General features: G+C 34.5%; 1 protein-coding gene across 4 annotated transcripts in view; it reads left to right on the plus strand.

Moving 5' to 3' along the window:
- Positions 1-24,730, plus strand: part of LOC131162037 (chaperone protein dnaJ 1, mitochondrial) — a 93,735-nt gene that overhangs the window by 22,998 nt on the left and 46,007 nt on the right. For all 4 annotated transcript variants that reach the window (XR_009138672.1, XM_058118138.1, XM_058118140.1 and 1 more), the window contains exons 9-12: positions 7,986-8,050; positions 8,208-8,270; positions 8,366-8,438; positions 21,154-21,245. Coding sequence is in view for 3 of the 4 variants with exons in the window: in XM_058118138.1 (XP_057974121.1) it covers positions 7,986-8,050; positions 8,208-8,270; positions 8,366-8,438; positions 21,154-21,245 (293 nt within the window). In the remaining variant the exon portion in view is untranslated. The remainder of the gene's footprint in view (positions 1-7,985; positions 8,051-8,207; positions 8,271-8,365; positions 8,439-21,153; positions 21,246-24,730) is intronic.

Consider the following 24,730-nt stretch of genomic DNA (forward strand, 5'->3'; position numbering starts at 1 on the left):
CCTGAATGAGGAATTAAAAGGAACAATGGCCAGGGATCCTTCCTCAACTACGGAATGTTGATGGTCAGAATCTTTGTTTAAATGGCAAACACCAACCTATGATCATCCCCAGAGTCCCCTGTCATCCCCTCCCATTGTTTGAAAATATCACATTTCCCCAATTCCACAATATCAGAGCTAGATGCCTCAATATAATTAGTAGCTTCCTTATTTACATATTCATCTCCAAAACCAAAGTTTTTTAGTAATTGATCCAACAAAACCTCTTTCCGAATCATACACTGTCATATTCATCATCATCATCCTCAAAGAACTCTAGGGTTGATGTATAATCGTAACCATCATCCCCTACCATCACTTCCTTCCCCTCTACTTCCATTACATCTAACTCACTTTTCTCAAACTTTGTTGTCTGGATTTCTTTTATTCTTGCATTATTCCAAGGTAGCAGTTTCCTACTATTTCCAGAACAAATTTCTTTAGCAACCCCCCTTGACACTGCAACGCATCAGAGAGCTAATCGCCATACTTCATTTCCCTTATCCAGATAATTTTTCAAATATAGTTGATCTCCCTGTGCCCTTCTCCACGGGCTTCTTTCATCAGCTGTTCCTCGTTTCACCACATCTTCTGTCCCAGAACTAAATTTTCCCTCTCCAGTAGCATTAGCTGTATCTGCAGAGCAGCTTTTGAGCCTATTTTAACAGCCCAACCAAAATTCTTTTTACCTCCAGTCCAACTCCTCCTGACAGCATTCACCTGTGCTATGCTTCCTCTACTAGGCCCATATACAGCAAGTTCAAATTATCACTAGAGAATCGTGAACTAATCCTGCCAATAATTGCAAGCCCTTTTAGAAGGCCCATTGGCTCCAGCCAACCCAAACCTGCTACTCTCCAGCATGTCTTGGAAGGATTCAAAATTGAAATTCCTCCAAGATTTTTGCCCTACAGTGCTATCATTTCAACTAACATCTCCGGCTGTAATCCCTCTACTCTCCAGTTGGGAGGATTCAAAACTGAAATTCCTCCAAGATTTTGCCCCGCCAATCTACCATTCCAACTAATCTCTCTGGCAACCTTTTTATCCATCTTCTGCAATTTTCATCCATAGTTCCTGGTTAATCCCTCTTCCAATCCTGACTAATCCCAGATTTGAGGATGTCTACAAAAGAAGGATCTTTTCCTAGCCACACTGAATCCTGCTTTTGGACTTCCATAAACATTAGAAGAATGACAAAAGGATCTTTTCCTACCCCTCCTTTCATACTCCATTGACCCTTAGATATTTCATTCAATTTGCAATATATCTTCCACTACCCAGATGCCTCAACTCCATCTGGAATTCTTAGTGAAAACATTTTCCCAAAATCATAATATTCTCAATAGAAATTAACTTTCCAAATTTGTTATCTAGGAATCTCATTAGAATGATTCCATTTTGGGATCTGAATTTTTTCTAACCATGGATAATCTTGCTTTTCTGACCAGAATTGCCAAAGTTGATCCCTTACCCAATGAAGTTCATTCACCCCTAAAACCAAAAGAGATCATTTTCCTCCCAATTTTTCTAAAATTCACAGCACATGAGACCCAATACACCTCCTAAAGTGGAAGATCTTTCTATCTCCTTTGACGAAATGGAATAACATCTCGAAGTATACCATCAGAATCACAAAAAAATTGCCTACCTTTTGCCAAACCCCTGCTAAAAAAAAGAAGACCCATATCAACTTGATGGGAAGTAAATTACCCGAGGACATCCCTCGAAATCTACCTCACCGAAGAAAAAAATAACTGAAGAATCAAACCATACCCATATCAACTAGACAGAAAAATTGCTCACCAGAAGGAAAATTATGTTGTGCTCTGATATTGTTAATTATGAGATAATGACCAAATCCATGACAACTCAAGGGCTATTATGTGGCTTCTTTTACATAAGCATATTACCATGAGCCACACAGCAACCACATGAGTTGCTCATGGCTGCGGAAAGGAGATGAAATCGTAAATGACTCAAACAAGAGAAGAGATCTTTAGTAAAGAGTTGACGAGGGAAAGAAAGGAAGGAATAGAAGTGGTTGCAACTGAGTCAAATCAATTAGGTCTAGAGTACTTTAGAACTTTGATACCATGTTGCAAATCTGAAGCACATAAATACAAACCTAATGGTCAGAGAGAGAGAAGGGAAGAAGATATAGAGGGAGAATACCCAGTTAGCAGCTCTAATGTTTCTTAGAGCCTATTTGGTATCGTTGTTGTTTTCTGTTTTCTGTTTCTTTTTTGCATAGTGAAAAAACAAATTATAAAAATGAGTTTGTTTCTATTATAAATTTTCTATTTTTGTTGCCTGTTTTCAGCCGCTTGCCAAAAATTGAATAGCATATTTATGGTTTTTAGTTGTTTTGACTACAAATTTTAATATCTAGAAGTAATTTTTTTGGATTAAATTATTCATTTTGTACACTTTTAAATTGAAATCAAAATTAAATGATCATATGAATTTAAATATACTAAAAAGAAAATATGCATAATTTTAAAAAAATATTAACAAAATACTACTATTTTTCAATTGTCATGTCCTATAAAATATTTATTGTAAAGTAAAATTTGAATGTAGAACAATTAAGTAAATTAATTAAAATAAATTTTATCTTTATTATAGTAATTTTTTAAATTTTTATTATTTGTAAGTTTATTATTTAAATCATAGTTTTATAATATTTTGATTTAAAGATGAAAATAAGCATTCTTTTAATTAAGTTTTTAATTTGTATTAGTTTTATAAATGTTAACCAAACAGGTTGCTGGTTTCTAGTTTTTAGTTTTTGTTTCTAGTTTTTGGTTTTCGTTTCTAGTTTTCATTCCTCTAATCTTTGACAGTGATACCAAACGACGCCTTAGTTCTTTGAAAAATTCATTGCTGATCCATATCAGTATTCTTATCCCTTTTATTAGTTGTCTTTTTTTAGAATTCTTGTAGGAGGTGATTCTAGAGAGTTTCCAATCACAATAGGTGTACATCAAGGTTCTACTTTGAGTCCTTATCTTTTTTATTTTAGTAGTCGATGAAATTATTAAGAATATCCAAAATGAGATCCTTTGGTATATGTTGTTTGTAGATGATATCGCGTTGATTTATGATAGTAGGAGTGGAGTGGAATCTAAGTTAGAACTTTGGAGAGCCATATTAAAGTCTAAAGGGTTTAGGATAAGTAGGAATAAGATAGAATATATAAAATTTAATTTCAGTAATGTAAGGAGTAGCAACAGAGAGAAGATTAAACTGGATAATCAAGAGATTAATATTACTGATAGATTTAGATATCTTGGATCTATTTTGCAAGGTGAAGGGGAAATTGAAGAAGAAGATGTAGTACATAGAATTAAGACAGGTTGGGTAAAATAGAGAAGTGCATTAAGTGTGTTGTGTGATTGTACAATGCTTTGTGGTTCAGAATGCTAGGCAACTAAGAAACATGTACAAAAAATGAAAGTTGCTGAGATGTGTATGTTAAGGTGGACGAGTGGTTTAACTTTAAAAGATAAAGTAGGAAATGAACATATACGAATAATTTAGGCATAGCACCGGTTGAAAACAAGATAAGGAAGGGGCGACTTAGATGGTTTGGACATTTGAAATGCTTAGTAGAGCACCGGTGAGGAGGAATGAATTAATTATGGTTTTTGGCATGAGAAGGGGTAGGGGTAGGCCTAAAATAACTTGGAAGGAGGCAGTGAGGAAGGATTTAATAGCCCTTAATCTAATTGAGAAAAATGCTTTGGATCGAGTGAATTGACAGAATAGGATTCATGTAGTCGACCCCACCTAGTGGGACTCAAGGCTTGTTGTTGTTGTTGGTGTTGTTTGTATTGGTAAAATTGAGAAAATTAATAGATTTTCTTTGGTTGAGGGCAGTGGAGATTGGAGAAGAGAGATTATTTGATTAACTGGGAGATTGGGGGTTAGTTCTCGGTAAGTTGGTGCCTAAAAATACTGCTTTGATGGGTAAATGACTTTGGTGGTTTCCCTTAGGGTCTGTTTGGAACTTAGAAAATATGAAGGAAAAGAAAGGAAAATATGAAGGAATCCATTTTTTCATGTTTGGTTATAGAGGAAAGTAAGAAGGAAAATAAAATATATAGCAAATCAATGATTAAAATTTTGATTTTACGCATGAGTAATATTTAATTTTTCTTAATTTTTAATCACATTAGAACAAATTTTCATTTTTAATAATATTTGATGTAGAGAGAAAATATAATGGAAAATGCATTTCCTTCTTATTTACCTTTCCTTTCTTCAAACAAAACTCTTAATCCAAATGGGGCCTTAGAGAACTCCCTTTGGCATAAAGTTATTGAAAGTAAATTTGTCATGCAAACAAGTTGGGGGTTGGGGTGCTGCTTATCTGGGAACAATATGTTCTGTTGAGACTTGAGTCCGTAGAGGTGTATTGCTCAGATCTATTGTCATTTTATTATTTTCAGTAATGAGTCTTGAATTCACTTTTGGAAAGACATTTGGTTGGGTGATTCTGCACTTTTCATCTCTTTTCCTTGTTTCTACTGTCTTTCTTTGGCGCAAAATGATGTCATTGCTTCTTTTTTTTTTTTTTTTTTTTTTTTTTAAATTTTTTTTAATGATTTAAAAATTTTAATACTTATTGGGATTCCCAGTTTTGGAGGCCTTTAAATGATAGGGAGGTGGAGGAACTATCTGTTCTGCTTTTGTATTTGGGGAGATGTTGTCCTTCTAATGGGAGGGGCATGTGGTTGTTAGGGTTTTGTTCTTCTCTGTGGAGGATTTGTAGAACATTTTTTTTACAGGTTTTGGTTAGAGTAGAGATGTCTTGACTCCATGGGTTTGCAGTTTTTTGGGGAATTTTTTTGGTGCATAACGCAAGTATTTTTAGGGGGTCATGTGTTCTTTGCTATGGGACAAGGATTCATTATTTGGCTTTGCTATTTTGATTGTAGTTGCTTCTTTTTCTGTTTCCTTTTCGTCATAAGAGGATATCTTATTCGGCTTTTTGTATGTTTTTTCTTATTCAATCGAATCTCCCTTTTATATATATAAATTATTGTTAATGGGAAACCTAGAGCTTGTTTTTTAACTTTCAGGGTTTTGTGTTAGGGTGACCCTTTGTCTCCCGTTTTATTTACTTTAGTTGTAGATGTTTTGAGCTGGATGTCTGCACAAGAGTAAGGATTTGGGTTTTTTGGTAGGGCTAGTTGGTGGTAAGGATAAGGTTTCAGTTTCAATTTTTATGTTTTCTGATGATACTATTCTTCTTTGATAAATGATTTGCAAAGGTTTATGATTGCTTTAACTGTGCTGTAGATTTTTGAGCTTTGTTTTTTTTCTGGTCATAGAATGAACTTGTCTTAATCTGGCTTGGCTTGTTTAGGTTTGATCTTTGGTATCTCTTCTTATGCATCTTTACTTGGATGTAATGCTTAGGTGTTCCTTTGGGGGAAACTCTTGTTTGTGTTTCTTTTGGGGTCTATTTGTGGTGAGTGATTCTAGGAGAGTAGCTGATTAGAAGTGTACTTATTTTTCTTAACGGGGTCACATTGCTTGTGTCAGCCATTTTTCTAGAATTCTTATTTATTTATTTATTTTTTATCCTTTTTAAGATGACTATGAATTATGTAGAGAGGATTTATTGTTGAGAAGATGATGAAGAATTTTCTTTGGTCAGATGTGTGAGATAGTAAGAAAGATTATCTAGCTTGTTGGGAGGTGGTGGCATTTTCCTAATGGATGGGATGGTAAGGTAAGTGGACATATGACCTGTGCTAGTCAATGGAGAATCATCTCTTATAATTGTCTTTCTTTCTTTCATTGACCTGTTATAATTGTGGGCTGGAGGACTTGTTGAAAGGGAGTGTTCCACTTTATGATGCTTTTCCTTGCCTTTGCCACTTCTCCTATCTATAGTTTACATGCCGTAGGGTTCGTCTATTTCTTGGAATCTACAATTTCATCATTGTCTTTGTGATACAGAGGTGGATGGGTTAGTTCTTTGAGTACTATTCTTGATTCGTGTTGGATTTTTTATTCATCTGATAGGAGAGTTTAATGCTTTGGTAGCGATTGTAATCTCTTGTAAATCCTCGATTGATTGTTCCTTTCTTTTGGAGAAGCTTATTTGGAAGGCTATGATTCCTTCAAGGTTCAAGCTTTTGTGTTACGTTTGGTTTTCAGTAAGATATACACTAATGACTCTTTGCAGTTGAGGAGGCGTAATAGGGCTTTATTTCCTGATATTTGTGTAATGCACAAGCTGAGCAACTAGAGTATGAGATTCGTGTGCAGAATTTTGTGCATTTGCCCTTTTTCTTGGCGATGGTTGTTGTTTTTGTTGCATTTGCACTTTGACATTGTAGTGGAGTTGTTTCTTTTGAGTTATCAGGGTTTTTGCAGACGTAGTGTATGGTATTGGGGGATTGTGTCTTATTGCCTACTGTTTGGTGGATTTGGCTGGAAAGGAATGCTAGGATCTTTAGGGATGATTTCTTCGCTTTTCATGCGGTTTGTGAGAGTGTTAACTTTCAGCTTTATTTTGGTCTTCAGTTACAGGTGCTGTTTGCAGGGGTTTCTCTTACTTGTATCCGATGCAATTGGAAGGCTCTATTATTTTGACTGACCTTCTTAGCATTTGTTTTATACCTTATTTTCCGTTTCTTTTTCTTGCTTTCCTTCTATTAAAGCTTGATATACATTGTTGGCCCACAATCTAATAGCTTAAGCTTTTAGGTAAAGTGGTAATCTAACATGGTATCAGAGCTGGATACCAGGAGGTCTTGGGTTCTAGTTTTTTTGCCCATATTTATTGTGTGATGTTTAAAAAAATTATTGTGTTCCCTATCATGGGTGTTATTTATTGTGTGTTTATCTCTCCATGTGCTGTTGGGCTGCATGTGCGGGGGAGTATTAAAGCTTGATATACATTGTTGGCCTATAAACTAATAGCTTAAGATTTTAGGTAAAGTGGTAATCTAACACCACCTTTTCCAGCTTCCCCTCCTCCCTTTCTTGTTTTTTTTCTTTCCTTCTCTAATATTAGTTTCTTCTTTTATTAAAAGAAAGGTGGAAGAAATCTTTCTAAGAATGGAAAAGCCAAATAGAAACTATCTAATATATTTATTATTATTATTATTATTATTATATTTCTCCTTATATCATCATTATTATTCTGAAATTTGCTCTATTATAATGACATTTTGCAGATAGGAACTATATAATATATTTATTATTACTATTCTTGTTCTTATCATCATCATTATTATTATTCTGAAAATTGCACTATTATACTGAAATTTGCACCATATAGAATGCAGTGCTGGCTTATGCAAAATTTCTGTTAACATGCATTCATTATTACAAAATGTTTCCAGAATGAGATGTACTGGCTTGTTGCAGATTTACTCTTAATCTGCACTCATTGTCAGGAAAGGTTTCCATAAGAGTAACTTGAGATATATGGTGAAGGCTGTGGTATTATTGTTTTTATATTGCCACTCTACCTAAAAGGTTAAGCTAGTAGGCTGTGGGCCAACAATGTATCAAGCCTTTTAACACCACCCCCCCCCCCCCCCCCCCCCCAAAAAAAAACCTGCACATCAGCCCTATTGCACGTGGTATAAACAGACGATAAATAGCACGATACAGTAAACTTGGGAAACAAGACTAGAGCCCAATAACTCTTGGCAACCATAGCTCTGATACCATGTTAATTGTTAAGGAACCACTTTACCTAAAAGCCTAAGCTGTTAGGTTGGGGGCCAACAATGCATATCATACCTTTTAACAATTAATGATATTATTATTGCTTGTTTTGCATCACTATAAATGTTGGGGTTGAGTAACTTTGTGGGCAACTGAATGTCTCCATGAGATGCTAATTGTTCTTGCATTTTTTTTTTTTCATTTTAATAAATGGTTTTTTCCATGCTTTTGTGTATCTTGTTATGTAGATGGGCGTGGCCATCCCCTTGATGCCAAGACAAATGTTTGTTCAGCTTGCAGAGGCACTGGGAGAGTAAGTGCTTAGATGATTCAGGGATGTTCTTTAGCGGCTTATTCCTTTCACAATAATAGACTGAGGAAAATTTCTTTTGTCTATGATTCTAGAAGCATGATGGGATATTTTCTTCTAGTAGTTATTTGTTTCAAGTATTATCTATATCTTTTATCAGGTTACAATTCCTCCTTTCACATCAACTTGCAGCCTTTGTCGTGGATTGGGTCAAATTATCAAGGTTTGATGTGTTTGCGATTGAATAATTCCATTATTTTAATTTCTTGGTGTGTATTATATTAGTTAGCATTTTTTTCCTGTTCATATACTGTGCAGGAATACTGTGTGGAATGCAGAGGATCAGGGGTTGTTGAAGGTGTTAAAGAGGTTGAAGTTACCATTCCAGAAGGTTGTTAAATACTTCTTGTGGATGAAATGATATTCTAAAGGGATTAGACTTCTTTTCCTGACTTTTATTTTATTTTTATGGGGGGGTGGGGGTGGTGGGACGTTGAGATTTGAACTTCAATATGTTTTTGTTTGTTTAAGGTTCTAGCCAATATTTTAAAAGGCTCAATCAAGGTTTGCGACAAGACAGGGCATGCCTAAAACATCTTGAGGCTTAGTAAAAAATATCACATCCAAAAAGGCCAATGCATTACGCTCTGAGGCTTATGCATTTGTACAGTGCTTTTGTGCCATTTTAGTTGAGGCTTATGCATTTTGGATGTGTGAATCTCAAGTTAGATTTGGCGCAAAAATTTAGCTATATTTTTATATAAAAAGAATGTCATAGTATGGGTAGAATTCTAAAAGTCTTGACAACCTTTTCAAAATAATTGAGAGTTGTATCTTAGATATTGAAAATAATTTGAACTTTGTAATGTTATAGCTACTTTGGGAATGATTTACTGAATGAATTGAAGTTAGTATTTTTCGAATGACCAAATACTTTATAAATTATATTTGATATTTTTACATGTTATTTTTAATTTTCAAAAATTTTATTTATTGAAAAAAAATATGTAATTTATTTTACATATTTTTTACTAAAAATAAAATTCTCAAAAGGCTTATGCCTCAATGCTGTAAGGCTTATCCTTGACCTCTTAAGGATTAAATTGCCTTGCCTCACACCTTTAGCTTTTAAAGCATTGGTTTTAGTAGTTATGAATCCTGAAAAATGAAAATATTGGGGAGTCCTACTTTAACCAGTGGCCCGTTTAATGCCATGGGTCGGGGAACTAAGTTGCTGGGGTAGCTGACTAATTTACAGTTGCGCCCCAAGTTAAAAAAATGGAAGCTCCTTATGTGATCATCATTGTAGCTGTATCCCATTATTCTGAATTGGCCTAACAAGTCTAATCGGTCCATGTCTTTTTTCTTTTTAAGATTTATGACACTATCTGCAAGCTCATGATGCAGCATGATGTCAATGGAGGGAAGTATTTGGTTTTTTTTTTTTTGGGTTTTTGTTTTTGGATTAGCATAACCCTTGCAAATGTTTTTTTCGTAGCTTTAGGTTGTTAGGATGTTTCATATTAGGTTTAGTAGTCATTTGGTTCTAGGATTGATTTTTTTTTTTTTTTTTTAAATAACAAAAGAAAGTATATTAATAGAAAGAATAGAAGGTAGAACATGCGGAGACATAGAGTCCACCAAACAAAAAAGAAGAAAAATAAGATAAAATAATAAACACTAGAAACCAAAAAGAAAACTAAACAAAATTAACCAAGAAACCCCCTATTCAAATCCTTTCCATAATAATTTGCTTAACTTTTCAATTTGTTTACATCTAATGTAGTCTTGTTTAGAATTTTGATGCCATATATATTTTTTATTCTGGAAATTTTTATGTTAGAGATTTTTAATTTTGATATGCTTCATATAACTTCTTAAGATTGCCCTTGGCCGAATGGTAAGGGTGCTACATCAATTCCTGGATATGACAAATTCAAATTCCAGAAACAACCTCTGCAAGTGCAGAAGTTAAGGCTCTGTCGTCTTGCCTGTACAGACCCTCACTGTGGTGTCGGAGCCTTGTGCGCATTTTTTTCTTCCCCACATAACATTTTAAAGACTGAGTCCTATTCTGTTTGGTTATCTTTTGAGTTTAATTAGGAGTTGACATTGTGCCTCAGTGGTTTTCGTGCTTGGCTCCGGCTTCTGTAACGAAGGGTAACTACCAGGTTGCAGTGAAGCATAACAACAATATTGCAACTTTTAAATCTGGTTCAGCTGGAAGGGCTGAGAAAATTATAGAGAAGACTGATGTGGAGCCATTCTGTTTTTTAGGGCGAGGTAATGGTGTGAAAATCCCATATCGATTAACTGGAGATTTCAGCAACCCTAAATTGCTGAAGTCTTGACTGTCAAGATCTGGATGTGTCTGAAAAGTAAGCTGTATCTGGTGACTTGAAATGATTTTGAAGTTGTTGAGCACGACAATGTTTCTCAGGTTGGAGAATAATTAATTGCTCTTAATGCTGTTTCAGTCAGTTCTCTTGATGAGGTCAGTATTTCAGCAGATCAAGATGACCACGCCCCGCATTGCAGCCCATTAGCTATCCAGTTTCATTTAATGGAAAAAACTTCTGGCTTTTGACCCTGACAGTAAATTGTTAAAGGATCAGATTTCTAAGTGCCACAGGAAGGTCAAGATGATGAGCGAAAATGTGAAACTATTGCTGTATCTTTTGAAAGCTTTGAAGACAAAGCTTACGGTTTGTTTGAAGAGGCGGGGATAAAAAAGAGATGATTACTAATTGAATTGTTAGAAGACCAGAACATCAATAAAAGACAAGAGGTAGATTGTGAACTCAAAAGGTTAGAATTTTTAATTTGATATTACAAAAATGGGGAAATTCAGGATTGGAGGATGAGAGGAAGGATGGGGGCAGTGTTTCTGATAAACCATAATGTTGTGGCTTATCACCCCTAATGTTAGGGCCTAAATGATCAGAACAAAGGGGCTGTATTGAAAAATTTCCATGGGGAGTGGAAGTGTGACATTGTCTTTCTGCAGGAGACCAAATTGGAAGCCATAGACAGGCATATTATTAATAGTATATGGGGTTTCAGGAGCTACAATTGGATTTTTATTCCTGTATTTGGGAAATCCTGGTGGCTTTCATTATCTTGATCGATGATGTGGTGGAGTCAAAATGATGGCGTGGTGAGGAGCTTCTGTGTCACTTGGATGTTTAGCACTTTTTTATTGTAGAGTAATTTTCTTTATGTTTAGATTACTCAAGGTAGGTGGTGTGGGTTTTTAGTTCTTGCTATATTGTCTATGTGAAATAAGTTTGGATTTAGAAAAATAAAAAAGAAATAAAAAACTCGAACTTGCACTTTGCCTGTGTAACACAAATTATTTTTGTCCACACACAACTGGTCCCAAGCCTGGATAAAGGAGTAGGGTTGCGCTAGGTAGCTGATAGCCAACATAAAAATTGTCAAATCCACATATCATGATTCCTTACCAAATCCACCCAGGTCAAGGGGATAGACCGGGTCAATAAATAAGGGAAAATGCTAAGAAGTTAGCACAAGAAACTAAGATTAGATTAACAACTTGGAATATAGGAACACTTTTTGGCAATATTATGGAAATAGTGGAATGTTTAGTAGGAAAATTAACTTAATTTGCCTTCAAGAGACGAAATGGGTAGGGGGAGAAAGTAAGAGAAATTGAAAAATCAAGATTTAAACTTTGGTATACAAGAAAAGAGAAACATGAAAATGGGTTGGGAATTATTGTAGGCAAAGACCTAAAACATAATGTAGTAGATTTTAAAAGGATAGAGGATAGGATCATTAAAATCAAGCTTTAGGCTTAGAGATAGTAAATGTCATTCATGCGTATGTTCCCCAAATAGGCTTAGAGAAAATCTTAGAAGACAGTTTTGGGAGGATATGGATAGTATTTTACGAGGGATACCAACATTTGAAAAGACATAGGAGCTGATTTGAATGGACACATAAGAAAGGATAATATAGGTTATGAGAGGATACATGGAAGACACAGATATGGAGATAAAAATGAGGCAAGTGATAAAATTTTAGATTTTGCCATGTCTTATGATTTAGTTATACTGAATACTTGCTTTATAAAAAGAGAATGACACTTAGTAACTTTCAAGAGTGGGTAAAATAAAAGCCAAATAGATCTTCTTAACTAAAAAGGGTAATTGTCTATCTTGTAAGGATTGAAAAGTTATTTCAGGTGAAAGTTTGGCTACATAGAACATACTAAAAAATGGAGAGAATGAGTAAAGTAAATCAACACAAGAGGACTAGGTGGTGGAACTTGAAGGGAGAAAATATAGTAAAATTCAAAGATAAAATGATCAAAGAATGTGATTGGACGATAGGAGGTAAGGTAGATGTGAATATTGTTTGGAATAAGATGGCTAACTCTATCATAAAGCTAGCGAAAGAGATTTTAGGTGAGTCCAAAGGAAGATACTTGAGCAAAAGTTGGTGGTTGGATCAAGAAGTCCAAAAAGCCGTTAAGACAAAAAGAAGCTAGTATAAAATATGGCAAAGTTGTAGAAATATATAAAACCGTGAAAAATATAAAGAGGCAAGAAAAAATGCAAAAAAAAAAAAAAAAAAAAAAAACCATTGGTGAAGCTAAATCTAGAGCTTATGATACTTTATATATTTATAATATAGACTAGATACAAAAGAAGGAAAAATAGACATTTATAAACTTGCTGGAGCTAGAGAAAAAAAGAAGAAGCAAAGATTTAGGTAATATATAATGTATGAAGGATGAGAATGATAATGTCTTAACTAGAGAAGAAGACATAAAAGAGAGGTAGCGAAGATATTTTGATAAGGAAGTGACAGGTGAGGAAAAGTCTAGAAGTAGGAGATTTATTTGCAAAATTAGTGTCATTAAAACTTAGATGGCTTTGTAAAAGATGAAAAGTGGCGATAAGACTAGATAGCATATCGATTGAAGTTTGGAAATATTTAGGGGATAAAAGAAGTATATGGTTAACTAATCTATTCAACATTATTCTAAGAACCAAGAAAATGTTGGAGGAATGGAGGAAAAGCACGTTAATACCTTCATACAAAAGCAAAGATGATATTTAAAAGTGTAATAACTACTGTGGAATTAAGATTATGAGTCATACAATGAAACTTTGGGAAAGGGTAATTGAATGACCAATAAGGGGGTATGCAGTAGAGTAATGGAAAAATTTAGAGAACAAAAGAGGGATTTGCATATTATTTTTATTGACCTTGAGAAAGCATATGATAGAGTACCTAAGGAAGTTCTTTGGTGGGTCCTAAAAAAGAAGGGGGTGTGCAGTAGATATACGAAAGTCATTAAGGATATGTATGATAGAGTAATGACTAGCAGCATTAGGACTGTAGGAGGGGAATCTAGAGAATTTCTACTCACAATTGATGTACATCAAGGTTCTACTTTGAGTTCTTATCATTTTTATTTAGTGATTGACAAGCTCACTAAGAATATCCAAAACAAGATCCCTTGGTGTATGTTGTTTGCAGATGATATTATCTTGATTGATGATAGAAGTGGAGTGGAATCTAACTTAGAACTTTGGAGAACCGCTTTAGAGTCTAAAGGTTTTAAGATAAGTAGGAATAAGAATGAATATATAAAATGTAATTTCTGTAATGTAAGGAAGAGTAGTGGAGAGAAGATTAAACTTGATAATCAAGAAATTAATAACACTTCTAGTTTTCGATATCTTGGATCTATTATACAAGTGGAAGGGGAAATTGAAGAGGATGTGATACATAGAATTAAAGCAGGTTGGGTTAAATGGTGGAGTGTATTTGGCGCATTGTGTGATGTAGAATACCCTTAAAATTAAAAGGAAAGTTCTATAAGACAGCTAAAAGGCTAGCTATGCTCTATGGGTTAGAATGTTAGGCAACTAAGAAACAACATGTATAAAAAGTAAAAGTTGTCGAAATGCGAATGTTAAGGTGGATGAGTGGTATAACATTAAAAGATAAATTAAGGAACCAACGTATATGCAATAATCTAGGCATAACACCAATCGAAGATAAGATAGAGGAGGGGCAACTTAGATGGTTTGAGCATCTGAAATGCATGCTTGGTAGCGTACCTGTGAGGAGTGAGTTAGTTGTTGTTTCTAGCATGAAAAAGGGAAGGGGTAGACCTAAAATAACTTGGAATGAGGTAGTGAGGAAGGATTTAATAGCTTTTTATCTGGTAGAAGAAAATGCTCTCGATTGGGTGAATTGGCGGAAAAAGATTCATGTAGTTGACCCCACCTAGTGCGACTTAAGGCTAGTTGTTGTTGTTGGTTGTCTTTTGGGATCTATGGACCAAGGGAAGGGCTTCGTAGAGGGGCAATTATGGAATGAGCCTTTTGGCATTAAGGGATACTGGGGTGCACCTTGGGTCTTAGGGGATGATTTTAGTATGGCTCTTTGAAAACCAAGGTGTAGTCCCAAGAAGGGGGGTGAATTAGGTTATTAAAATTTTCTTTTAATTCTTTTTAAGATTCTTAACCTCTTGTTGATTTAACAATCACACAGCAAAGTGTTTACTTGTTTAGCAAAAGCCTATTTACTTGTTCAATCCACAAGCCAACAACTAAAGTATTCAACATAACACAAGTAAATAAAACTTAAACAATCGACCAAAAATTCAACAATCAAAGTGTTCAATCCCCAAATACCGAATCAAGATAGCCTTTTAGCAATTTTCAGCTTTTCAAGAATTCAAGATATTTTCTTGTTTGCAGCCCTGTAAATATATGTAAGTTTAATTAAAGGCCTGTAGAGAATGAAATTTATTTCTTCAATGCTAACCACAACTCAACTTCCCAACAACTCAGAATTTAAATAAACTCTTAGTTAATTTATCTTTGGGTGTTAACCAATCAACGTGCTCCCTTTAAGGTTTCCGCAAAGTATTGATCAACCAACGTACGCCCTTTCGGTTTCTGCAATCCCAATCAAAATTAAACTTAAGTTTACTTAATTTCCAAATTACATAGTATATATGATTAAGAAATTAAATCATCCACGCAGTTTATGTATGCTGAAAATAAAGAGAGTACGGGAAAGAGAGTGAGACCAGGTTTTTTATGAGGTTCGGCTTATCCCCAGCCTACGTCCTCACCTTTGGCAAACCACCAAAGGATTCCACTAAACTAGTTCCCTTTCCGGGCGGAACAACACCGTTACACACTCCTTCAATAGGCTAGAGCTGCACCTCTCCAAGCGATACCCCACGTTTGGGCACTCCTTCAATAGGCTAGAGTAATCACCTCTCTAAGTGATACCCCACGCTTGGTCAACGATCCAAACACCATGAATTGTCCAAGAACTACAAGAAATATGAAATAAACGCTGTGTACAAGAATACTCTCAAATAGTGCAGATTAGTACAATATTCGGCACTATGTACTTCAAGAATTTAAATATCAAGATGAAATAGAATTGAAGCTCAAGTATAAGACATCACCAATACCTTCTCTAGATGAATATCAGCTGTAGTTCAGTAGAATTCTCCCAGCAAGAGTGTGAGCAAGAAAGAGCTGTGTGAGAGATTGAGAATTGAATTGCTTGAATCCTGTGTGATTGCTTGGTTATTTGATTTCTTGGGTTTAAAGGAGTATTTATAGACTTTTAAGATTGAGTTTCCTTATTTCCCAAGTTAATTGGAGTGTCCACCAAGTTTTTATAACGTTCACATTTGAAAAATTAATTTTTAGAATTTTCCCGTTGAGGTTTAAAATTCAAATTCCCGTAGGATTAGTCGGCTAGATAGGACACTGGGTAGGTGACCGGATAGGCAGCTAAGACCGTTCTGTTGGTAGAAATAAATTTCAGGAAATTGTCAGTCGGCTGATTGAACATAGTTCAAAAAGAGTCAATCAGTTGGGCTTGTCAGTCGGCTGACTGATCTCAGTTCAAAATGGTTAGTTGGCTGGGCAGTTATTCAATAGGTATGTTTGTCAGTCGGCTGAGAAAATTTAGTATATTCTAGTCAGTCGGCTGACCAGTCAATTTTTTCAAATTTCTTATTTTTTAAAATTTTAAACCTTTTTTTATTTGAAAAACTTGAATGTGACTTTTCAAAACCATTTTCTAGAGTTTTAAAAAACTGGTCTCTAAGTCCATATTCAACCCTAAAAGAGCTTCAAAAATATTTCAAAAGATATTTAAAATATGAAGCACTTACATAAAGACTTCTAGGACTTTGGACATTCTTGGCGCTTGAGTCTTCATGCTTGTCTTTTGAGCTCTCTCGCTTTGCTTTTCTTTGATATACTTTAAGCTTTTAGTACGTCTTCTTTAACATCCACACTCTCATGATCTTCAAGCTTTAATAGATTTCATTGAATCCATGCTCTAAGCGTCATATGATCATCATTCTTTGAAGTATAAGCTTTCATGAATCCTTTTGTATACTTGACCTTACTTTCTTATGGTTGTGTCCTGAAATTTCATTACTTAACTAAATATGTTAAGTTCCACTTGTTTATTAGCATCAAAACAGGATGTTAAGCCTTGTAAGACCAACACTCTCTATTCTTGTGAAAGAAGTGGAAGTTTCATGGAGAGTGCTACTTCTTCCTTAAGGGAATTGTGGAACATTTTAAATATCATTGTACCCATTGATGTCCCTTTCTTAGGGAATCATCGTCTCTCAAGAACTTATAGGCAAGGATATTGGCTAGTTGGTAAGAGCATTTTCCAAATGTGATTCAAAAAGTTATTTCCAAGCACCATCCTATCCTTCTTGAAGCAATTGGTGGAGCCTTGCCTCCTTTTTCCTTTAAAACATATGGCTCAAAGTGGAGGGTTTTAAAGATCTTGGTAAGAATTTGTGGGAGAATTTTAAAGTCATTGGTTACGCTAGATTCATTGTGGTAACTAAACTGAAAGCATTAAAGGAGCAATTGAAGAGCTTGGATAGAGATGTTTTTGGGCATGTTGACAAGAATAAAGAATCTCTCTTGGGTGAAATTAACATCCTTGATGAAAAGGAGGTGATTTCCAGGCTTTGGACTGAAAGATAGAGAGAGAAGAACAGTGCTTAGAAAAAAGGATGCCAAGCACTATTCACATGGAAGAGGCTTCTTCAAGGCAAAAGCCTCGAGTTTTTGGTTTAGGGAAAGAGTTCAGAATACTAATGGTTGTGCATGATACAATTCTTTGTAAAATTTGGAGTTTGAATGGGGTTGAGGAAGATGGAGGAATGAATGTCATAGTTTGTGCCTTTACAAGAATCTTCACTAAAACTCAGTTGATTGGAGATATTTAGTGAAGGGCTTGAATTTTGCCACTGTGATGGTGATTGTGCCTCTTAGCTTGAAAGGCCCTTTTATGATGAAAAAATTTGAAAGATTGTAACATGGACAAAGCTTCAAGTCTTGATGGCTTTCCTTTGGATTTCTTCCAAGCCAATTTGGTCATGGTTAAGCCTAGCATAATGAAAAATTTAAAGGATTTCCATGCAAATCACTAGTTTGTGCAAAGGTGGTTGCAACTCACCTTTGTCCCAATTCATTGATCTTGTGGGGAGTGCTTACAAACTTACATCCAAGTTGGCCGCTGGGCTTAAAAAGGTGGTTGCAGAAATTGTTTGATTTGATCGAAATACATAGGTGGAGGAAGGAAAATTATGGATGCAACTTTAATTGCCTATGAAATTGTGGATATTCAAGCTTGATAAGGGCAGAGCTTTTTTATCACATTTGTTGGGATTTCCTTATTTATGTTGTACAAGGGATGAGGTTTCAGGATTTATGGCATAAGTGGGTAAAATTGTGCATTTCAACTTCAACATTGCCAGTCCTTATGAATGGTTGTCCTTTTGGTTATTTCCGGTTGTCCAGAGGTTTTTGCCAAGGGAGCCCTTTTCCCCCCTTTTTACTTAATTGGTGATGAAAGTTCTGAGTGGATTTCTTTCCAAAGCGAAAGAGAGAAGGCTTCTTACTGGGCTCAAGGTGGGGAGAACTGGCAGAGAAGTTATGGTTTCATGCTGTTTCTTCACCAATGATACTGTTAGTTTTTGTCTGGTAGTTGTACATCAAATCTTTAAGCATAGAAACATTCTTCTCTGTTTTGAAGGTGTTTCTGTGGCCTGTGCTGAAAGTTAATTTGGGGAAAAGTGAGCTAATCTCCTTTGGAGATGGAGTTGAAGGGACCTCTAGGATTTTGGGAGCGGGGACCTTCCCTTTGAATTATGTTGTGAAGCTAGAGATGGAGGAGAGAAGAAGAGAAGAAGAGAGGAGGAGAAGAATACAGGAAGAGGAAAATATTAGGCGGCTTTGATATATTAATAATCAAAAAAGACTAAAGGACAAAAATATCCCCACGCTCGTAACCTAATTACTTAAAAAACATATTCTCTTCTAACACTTCCTCTTGAGATAACCCTAGCTTGTTACAACCATAAGACAAGACAGGCTTAAATAAAGGTTTCGTGAAAACATTGCCTTAGATCAACAGATTTCACGAAGGAAGTCTTAATGACCTTCAACACAACATCCTCACAAAATGGCTGTCAACATCAATATGCTTTGCCCTCTCATGAAACACTGAATTGCTAGCGATATAAATGGCATCTTGATTATCACAAAACATATCTATTTGCTTCGTTACCAAGAATCCCATATTTTGCATAAGAGACTAGCTTAGTGTTCTGCTTCAGCACTAGGTCTTGCTATAGTAGTTTGTTTTTGTTTATGCTTGGTAACAAGACTACCTCCTAGAAATGTGCACAATTCAGTAGTAGACTTCCGATCATCAACAAAGGCAACCCAAAATCCCGTATCTATTACATTTATTGTTTGATAATAAAAGAAGATATATTAAGAGAAAAAGATAGTACAAGTAAGAGAGGACAAGGTATCCTTAAAAAGAATAATTAAAGCAAAGAAAAAGACAACCAAACCACAATTGCCCAGTCCCCATACAGAACCGAAACAAAACTCGCACAACTGCCTGTCCCCTAACAAATCACTAGAAAAACCTCGTTTCATTTATCTCTCTCATCATTTTCTTTTTGGGTTTTATGGTGGGAGAGAAATAAAGAGTTTTTGAAGGAATTGAGATCACCTTCAATAGTCAAAGGTGGGCTTAAGACTTTATCTGCTTAGTCTAGTGGTCAATATTGTCATGAATCATGATATACACACAGCATTCAATTTTTTGGTATTTCTTATCATGTGCATAATTCTCTCTCTCTCTCTCTCTCTCACACACACACACGTGCATGCGCACACTCACCACTTTGGTTGGCACCCCTTGCTGCCCTTGAAATGAAAATTTTTGTTAAAAACAGAACCTTAGTTTATATTTCTCTTAAGAGGAAAACAATCATGAGCTGTAATCCTAATTTATGTAATTTAAACTTGTTTTCAAAGTTTTGGCTTGTGTAGAAAATTTATGGGTCTATGAGTAAGGTCTCTTTATGTATGTGTGTGTTATATATATATAAATGTTAGCTTGATGAATAAAATTTTGAGTATTTAGCTCAATTACCAAGCATGGTTGTCTGGCCTCTTCCCTTTCCCCTTCTTCTTCTTCTTCTTCTTCTTCTTCTTCTCCTCCTCGTTAACCTACACTAATCTTTTTCTTTGTCATATTTATCTTGCCTGTCACCATTTTGCACACTGTAATCCTTCTTGGAACTAAAGTCTTAAATTTCAATTTTGATTAAAATTTTGAAGCTCCAAAAGTATGGAAATTTCAATTTCGATTTCAATTAAAAAAAAAAAAATTGATGTAGTAAAGCATGGAATTCTTTTATGAAACATTGGAAAAAGTTAAGAAGACATAATAATGTAAAATTGTAAGACTAATATACTACAAATGAAATACATCTATGTATTAAACATATTCGTAATACAACATGCGTATTAAACATTTTTGGTTAATAATAAAAATAAATTCATGAATCATTAAATATTATTTATTATATATATAAAGATATTTGGGCATGTGCAGTTAAATAAAATGTTCTTTTAAGTTTTATTTTTCATATAATTTCAAAAACCATTGTAATAATCTTTTGTTTGAAAAAAGAAGAAGAAGAAGATAGATTAAAAGAGAAATTTCACTTCGTGTCTAAATCTCACATTTGAATTCCAAGAAAAATATCATTCTATAATTAAAATTTCGACGAGTTTTGCTAAAATTTCTTGACTTCAATAAATTTCGGATGGTTTGTTGAAATTTTGACGGAAATTATGTAAGATGGAAATCAATTGTCATTTCGCTTTTGAAGGTGATGGAAAGCGGTAGTTTCTATGGAAATTTCAACAATTTTCATGGAAATTTAAGACCATGTTTGGAACTCACTTATGGATGCTGAAATCCTATTCTTTTCATCCCTAATCCTTACTTTGCTTTTTGCTATTCTAGCATAAATCCTAAAATAACTGTTGTCTAGAAATTTTGAACATATTTTTGAAAATTGATCAACTATTTACTTTCAAAAGCTTGCCATGTTAAATCTTCCATCACCTTTCCTATGTGAGAGAACTTGTAACTTTAGAGAAGTATGGGCTTCAAATATGCAGTTTGGCCTGTACTTACTTCATGAAAGCTGTGATTTATGAGAGCTATGTTGGGAGATGATGTGATGGGCTACACAGCATCAATCTGTTATGTTCTGGTTCTGTATACTAGTGCTGCATTTTTTTTTTTTTCAAATACTTTTGATGTATCACGTATCCTGTTAATTTTTCTGATAGAAAAGGAGGACTATCATTAAAGGTGAAAGAATGTGCAAACTACAAACAGGAACATAAAAAATCCTCCTAGGAAGTATCCTGTTTTTTAATTCTCCATTTTTGGTTTTGGAAAGGTGACAAAGGAAAAGCAAATGCCCAAAATGCTTGAAAACAAAGTATTTTCAACCATTTCAATGCAGTTTCTTTTATTTTGAATCTTAAGAGCCACATTCATGGACTTCAGATATGGAATGAATGTAAAGCACCTTAAATAGTGATAAAAAATGCAACAGCTAAATTTCCTTGTGACACAACATTGTATTTATATCTTTAAATACAATGTGTCGCAGAATTTATTAAGAGTTTGTTTATATATTTATTTATCATTGTTATTCTCCTATTGAATTGGATTAGGTGTGGAGACTGGAGCTTCAATCTTTGTACCAAAAGCTGGTAATGCAGGGGGACGAGGAGTTCAACCTGGAGACTTGAATATCAAACTAGAGGCAGGGTCCTAACTTTATTATATTAGTTGTTTTCAAGATTTGGATGCTATAAGATGACCTGTTATTTCACTTACGCTCCCCTCCTAAGCACCACCTCAGGGGTGTGCTTCCCATGTTCTGCTGTCAGGGGGCACAAAATTTCCAAATTGTCCCTTTACTGTAGTAAGACTATCTGCAATCTCAACTTCATCCTTGTTAAGTAAAAACTATTTTTTTGGATGTTCATTGGTTGAAGCTCTGAGGCTGGTAGGTGCTTGTTTGTATCTGCAAGATCGCTGGAACATCTCTTCATGTTGCACTGTTCCGTTGGTTCTCTGATTTCTAACTAGCTGAATCTCGTGTATTAGGAATTTTTTTCTGCAATCTTGAGTTGTATATCTCTTTCCCTATTAGTACTATTGCTTACACAAGGCTTACAATTTTGGGCTCCACCTATACTTTATTCATTTATTGCCACCATCAATGTGGATATTATATATATATATATATTTTAATTTTAAAATTTTTGGATGATGCTCTCTTTCGCTCTCTCATTGTTTCTCATTTAACAGTTTTCTTTGCGATGCTAAAATTAAATTAATAATGAAATTCAATGAGAAGATACAATTGAAAATTTGTTGAAAATTTTGATAATTTTATTATGTCATCATTTATAATTCTATATCAAACTGTTCATTTTAGAGATAGTTGAAACATAATCCTATAGTTTAAAACACAAGAAGAAGCCTAAGTCCCGCTAGGTAGGGTTGGCTACAGGAATCATTTTCTATCGATTGACATGATTGAGGGCATTCTTCCTTGGCCATCTTAAGATCTATTAAATCCTTCTTCACTATCTCATTCCATGTTCTTTGAGGTCTACCTGACCCCTTCTAATGCCAATGATTAGCTCATTCCTCCTCACCAGTGCACTATTAGGCATGCGTTTCAAATGCCCAAACCATCTCAGCTTCCCCTTCCTCGTCTTATTTTCTGCCAGTGCTCTGCTTAACTTATTGCGAATATGTTCATTCCTTAATTTATCCTTTAGTGTTATACCACTTATCCACTTTAGCATTCGCATTTCAACAATTTCTACTTTTTGGATATGTTGTTTCTTAATTTCTTAACATTCTGATCCATAAAGCATGGGTGGTCATACTGTCGTCTTATAGAACTTTTCTTTTAATTTTAAGGGTATTCTATGATCAAACAACAAGCATTAGTCCACTTTCCTTAACTTTTTTTAGCTCTATCTATTACATCCTCTTCAATTTCTTCTTCCGCTTGCATAATAGATCCAAGGTATTGGAATCTACTAGTGCTATTAATTTCCTAACCATCGGGTTTAATCTTATCTTCAGTATTCCTCCATACATGGCTGAAATTACATTACTTATATCATGTCTTCTTTCTACTTATCCTAAATCCTCTAGACTTTAAAGCTGCTCTCCATAGTTTTAACATAGATTCTATTCCATTTTTACTTTCATCAATCAAAACGATATCATCTGCAAACAACATACACCATGGAATCTTATCATCTACAAATAACATACATTATATGGAATTTCGTTTTGAATATTCATACTGATTTCACCAATCACTAAAGTGAAAAGATAAAGGCTCAAAGTAGAATCTTGATGTGCTGCTATTATGATTGGAAATTCTTTGGAATCTCGTCTTGCGGTCCAAGTCTAGTCGTTACTATCATGCATATCCTTAATGACATCAGTATATCTATTGCATACTTCTTTTCTTAAATTGCACCATAGAAATTCCGTAGGTACTCTATCATAGGTTTTCTCTAGGTCAATAAAAACCATATGCAAGTCCCTTTTCTTTTTCTTAAAATTTTTCTATTAATCTTCTTAAAAGACAAATAGCTCATCTTGTCGATCTCCTAAGCATAAAACCAAATTGATTGCCTGACTCATAAGTTTAGTTTCTTGATAGTTGTAACAATTTTGAATATCACCTTTGTTTTTGTATATAGGTACTAATATGCTTTTCCGCCATTCATTTGACATTTTCTTGATTTTATAATCGTGTTGAATAGATTAGTTAGCTATATACTTCCATTATCCCCTAGACATTTCCAAACTTCAATTGGGATGTTTTTTAGTTTTATAGATTTTCCACTTTTCATCTTGTTTAAAACCATCTTAGTTCTTCTTCTTGTGGTTGCTTGTGCATTTCATGATAGGTAGGTCCTTTTGATGTTCAACATGTAAATGATTTGTTGGTTTATAGAAAGGTAAATAACTCTTTGGTTAAAACATTGTCAACTTGGTAATACCAAGTTTGTGGTAAATGCATTCTAAAGTCTTGATCAATGAAGTCCCTACATAATAATATTGGAACGGTCATTTCCAAGGTTATCATGTTATGGATTGTATAATAAAAAACAATAATTCAAGTCACTCTTTAACTACACATTATCCATAGATTTACAATGTCATTAACACCCATTCATTTCTTTCTTTATTTCTTCAAGCGTCTATTGATTTTTAGTGAGCTACTTTTGAATTGCCCCCGTCTAAAACGTTCAAAAATTGCTATAAAATTGTGAGCCTCATACATATTTGTTATGTACATGAGTATGCTACTATAGTATTTTTTATGAATTTGTTTTGTTATAGAGAAAAGCCAAAAAATTACTTATTTCTTTAATTGAGTTATATTTAACCCTATTGAAAAAAAAAAAAAAAAAAAAAAAAAAGCTTCCAAGTTTGTTATTTCTTCAACTGAGTTATACTTGGTCCTGCTTATTAGAATGCAAATTAACTTTTTTCTTAATCTTGTCCTTCTTTCCATGCTCCCTTGTCCTGTGGGCTGATTGATGTGCCCTTCAACTTTTTCATCGAAGGCACTTGAACGATTCAAAAGCCGATTCAAAAGCGAAAAAATGTTGAAGTCCTTTCATAGTAAAAAAATTGATAAAATTCTTTTTTTTTTTTCTTGTGCATGTTACAGTGCTACCAGCCCACTCTTAGTATTGTGGTATTTTAGTCCAATGCCTTTTAGTAAGGAATGCTACTGTTATTCTCTACATCTAACGCATCTGTGTTAGGTGGAAGCTATAAATGCATGTTTATTTGATGCTGAATCCACAGTACAGGACCAGGTCATGCTTCTGAAGATTTAACCCAGTTTTCTTTTATATTATGATTTGTTCATATTTTTCATATGGTTTAGATCCTGACATCTTCATTGTTGTATTCTTTATGTTAGACCAGCAAGTATGTTGACAGCTCAAGCTGTCAGGAAGTGAACCTAACAGTCTATAGTAGGCTATCCAGCATCCTCTTCAAAGTGCAAGCCCATTTTACACATGGAGAGTAACAAATTGAACTTGAATGGGTGCAGCGCTATGAATAGAACAGAACACACTATAACAAACATAATGGAGAATAAATTCAAGTCACGAGATTTGCATCTAGGCCTCTTGGAATCAGAGCTCTGATACCATATTTGCCCCCTAATTTTTCCAAAAGTTTAAGCTG

This window comes from Malania oleifera, chromosome 8, assembly GCF_029873635.1.
Source record: "Malania oleifera isolate guangnan ecotype guangnan chromosome 8, ASM2987363v1, whole genome shotgun sequence".
In the NCBI taxonomy this organism is placed as follows: domain Eukaryota; kingdom Viridiplantae; phylum Streptophyta; class Magnoliopsida; order Santalales; family Ximeniaceae; genus Malania; species Malania oleifera.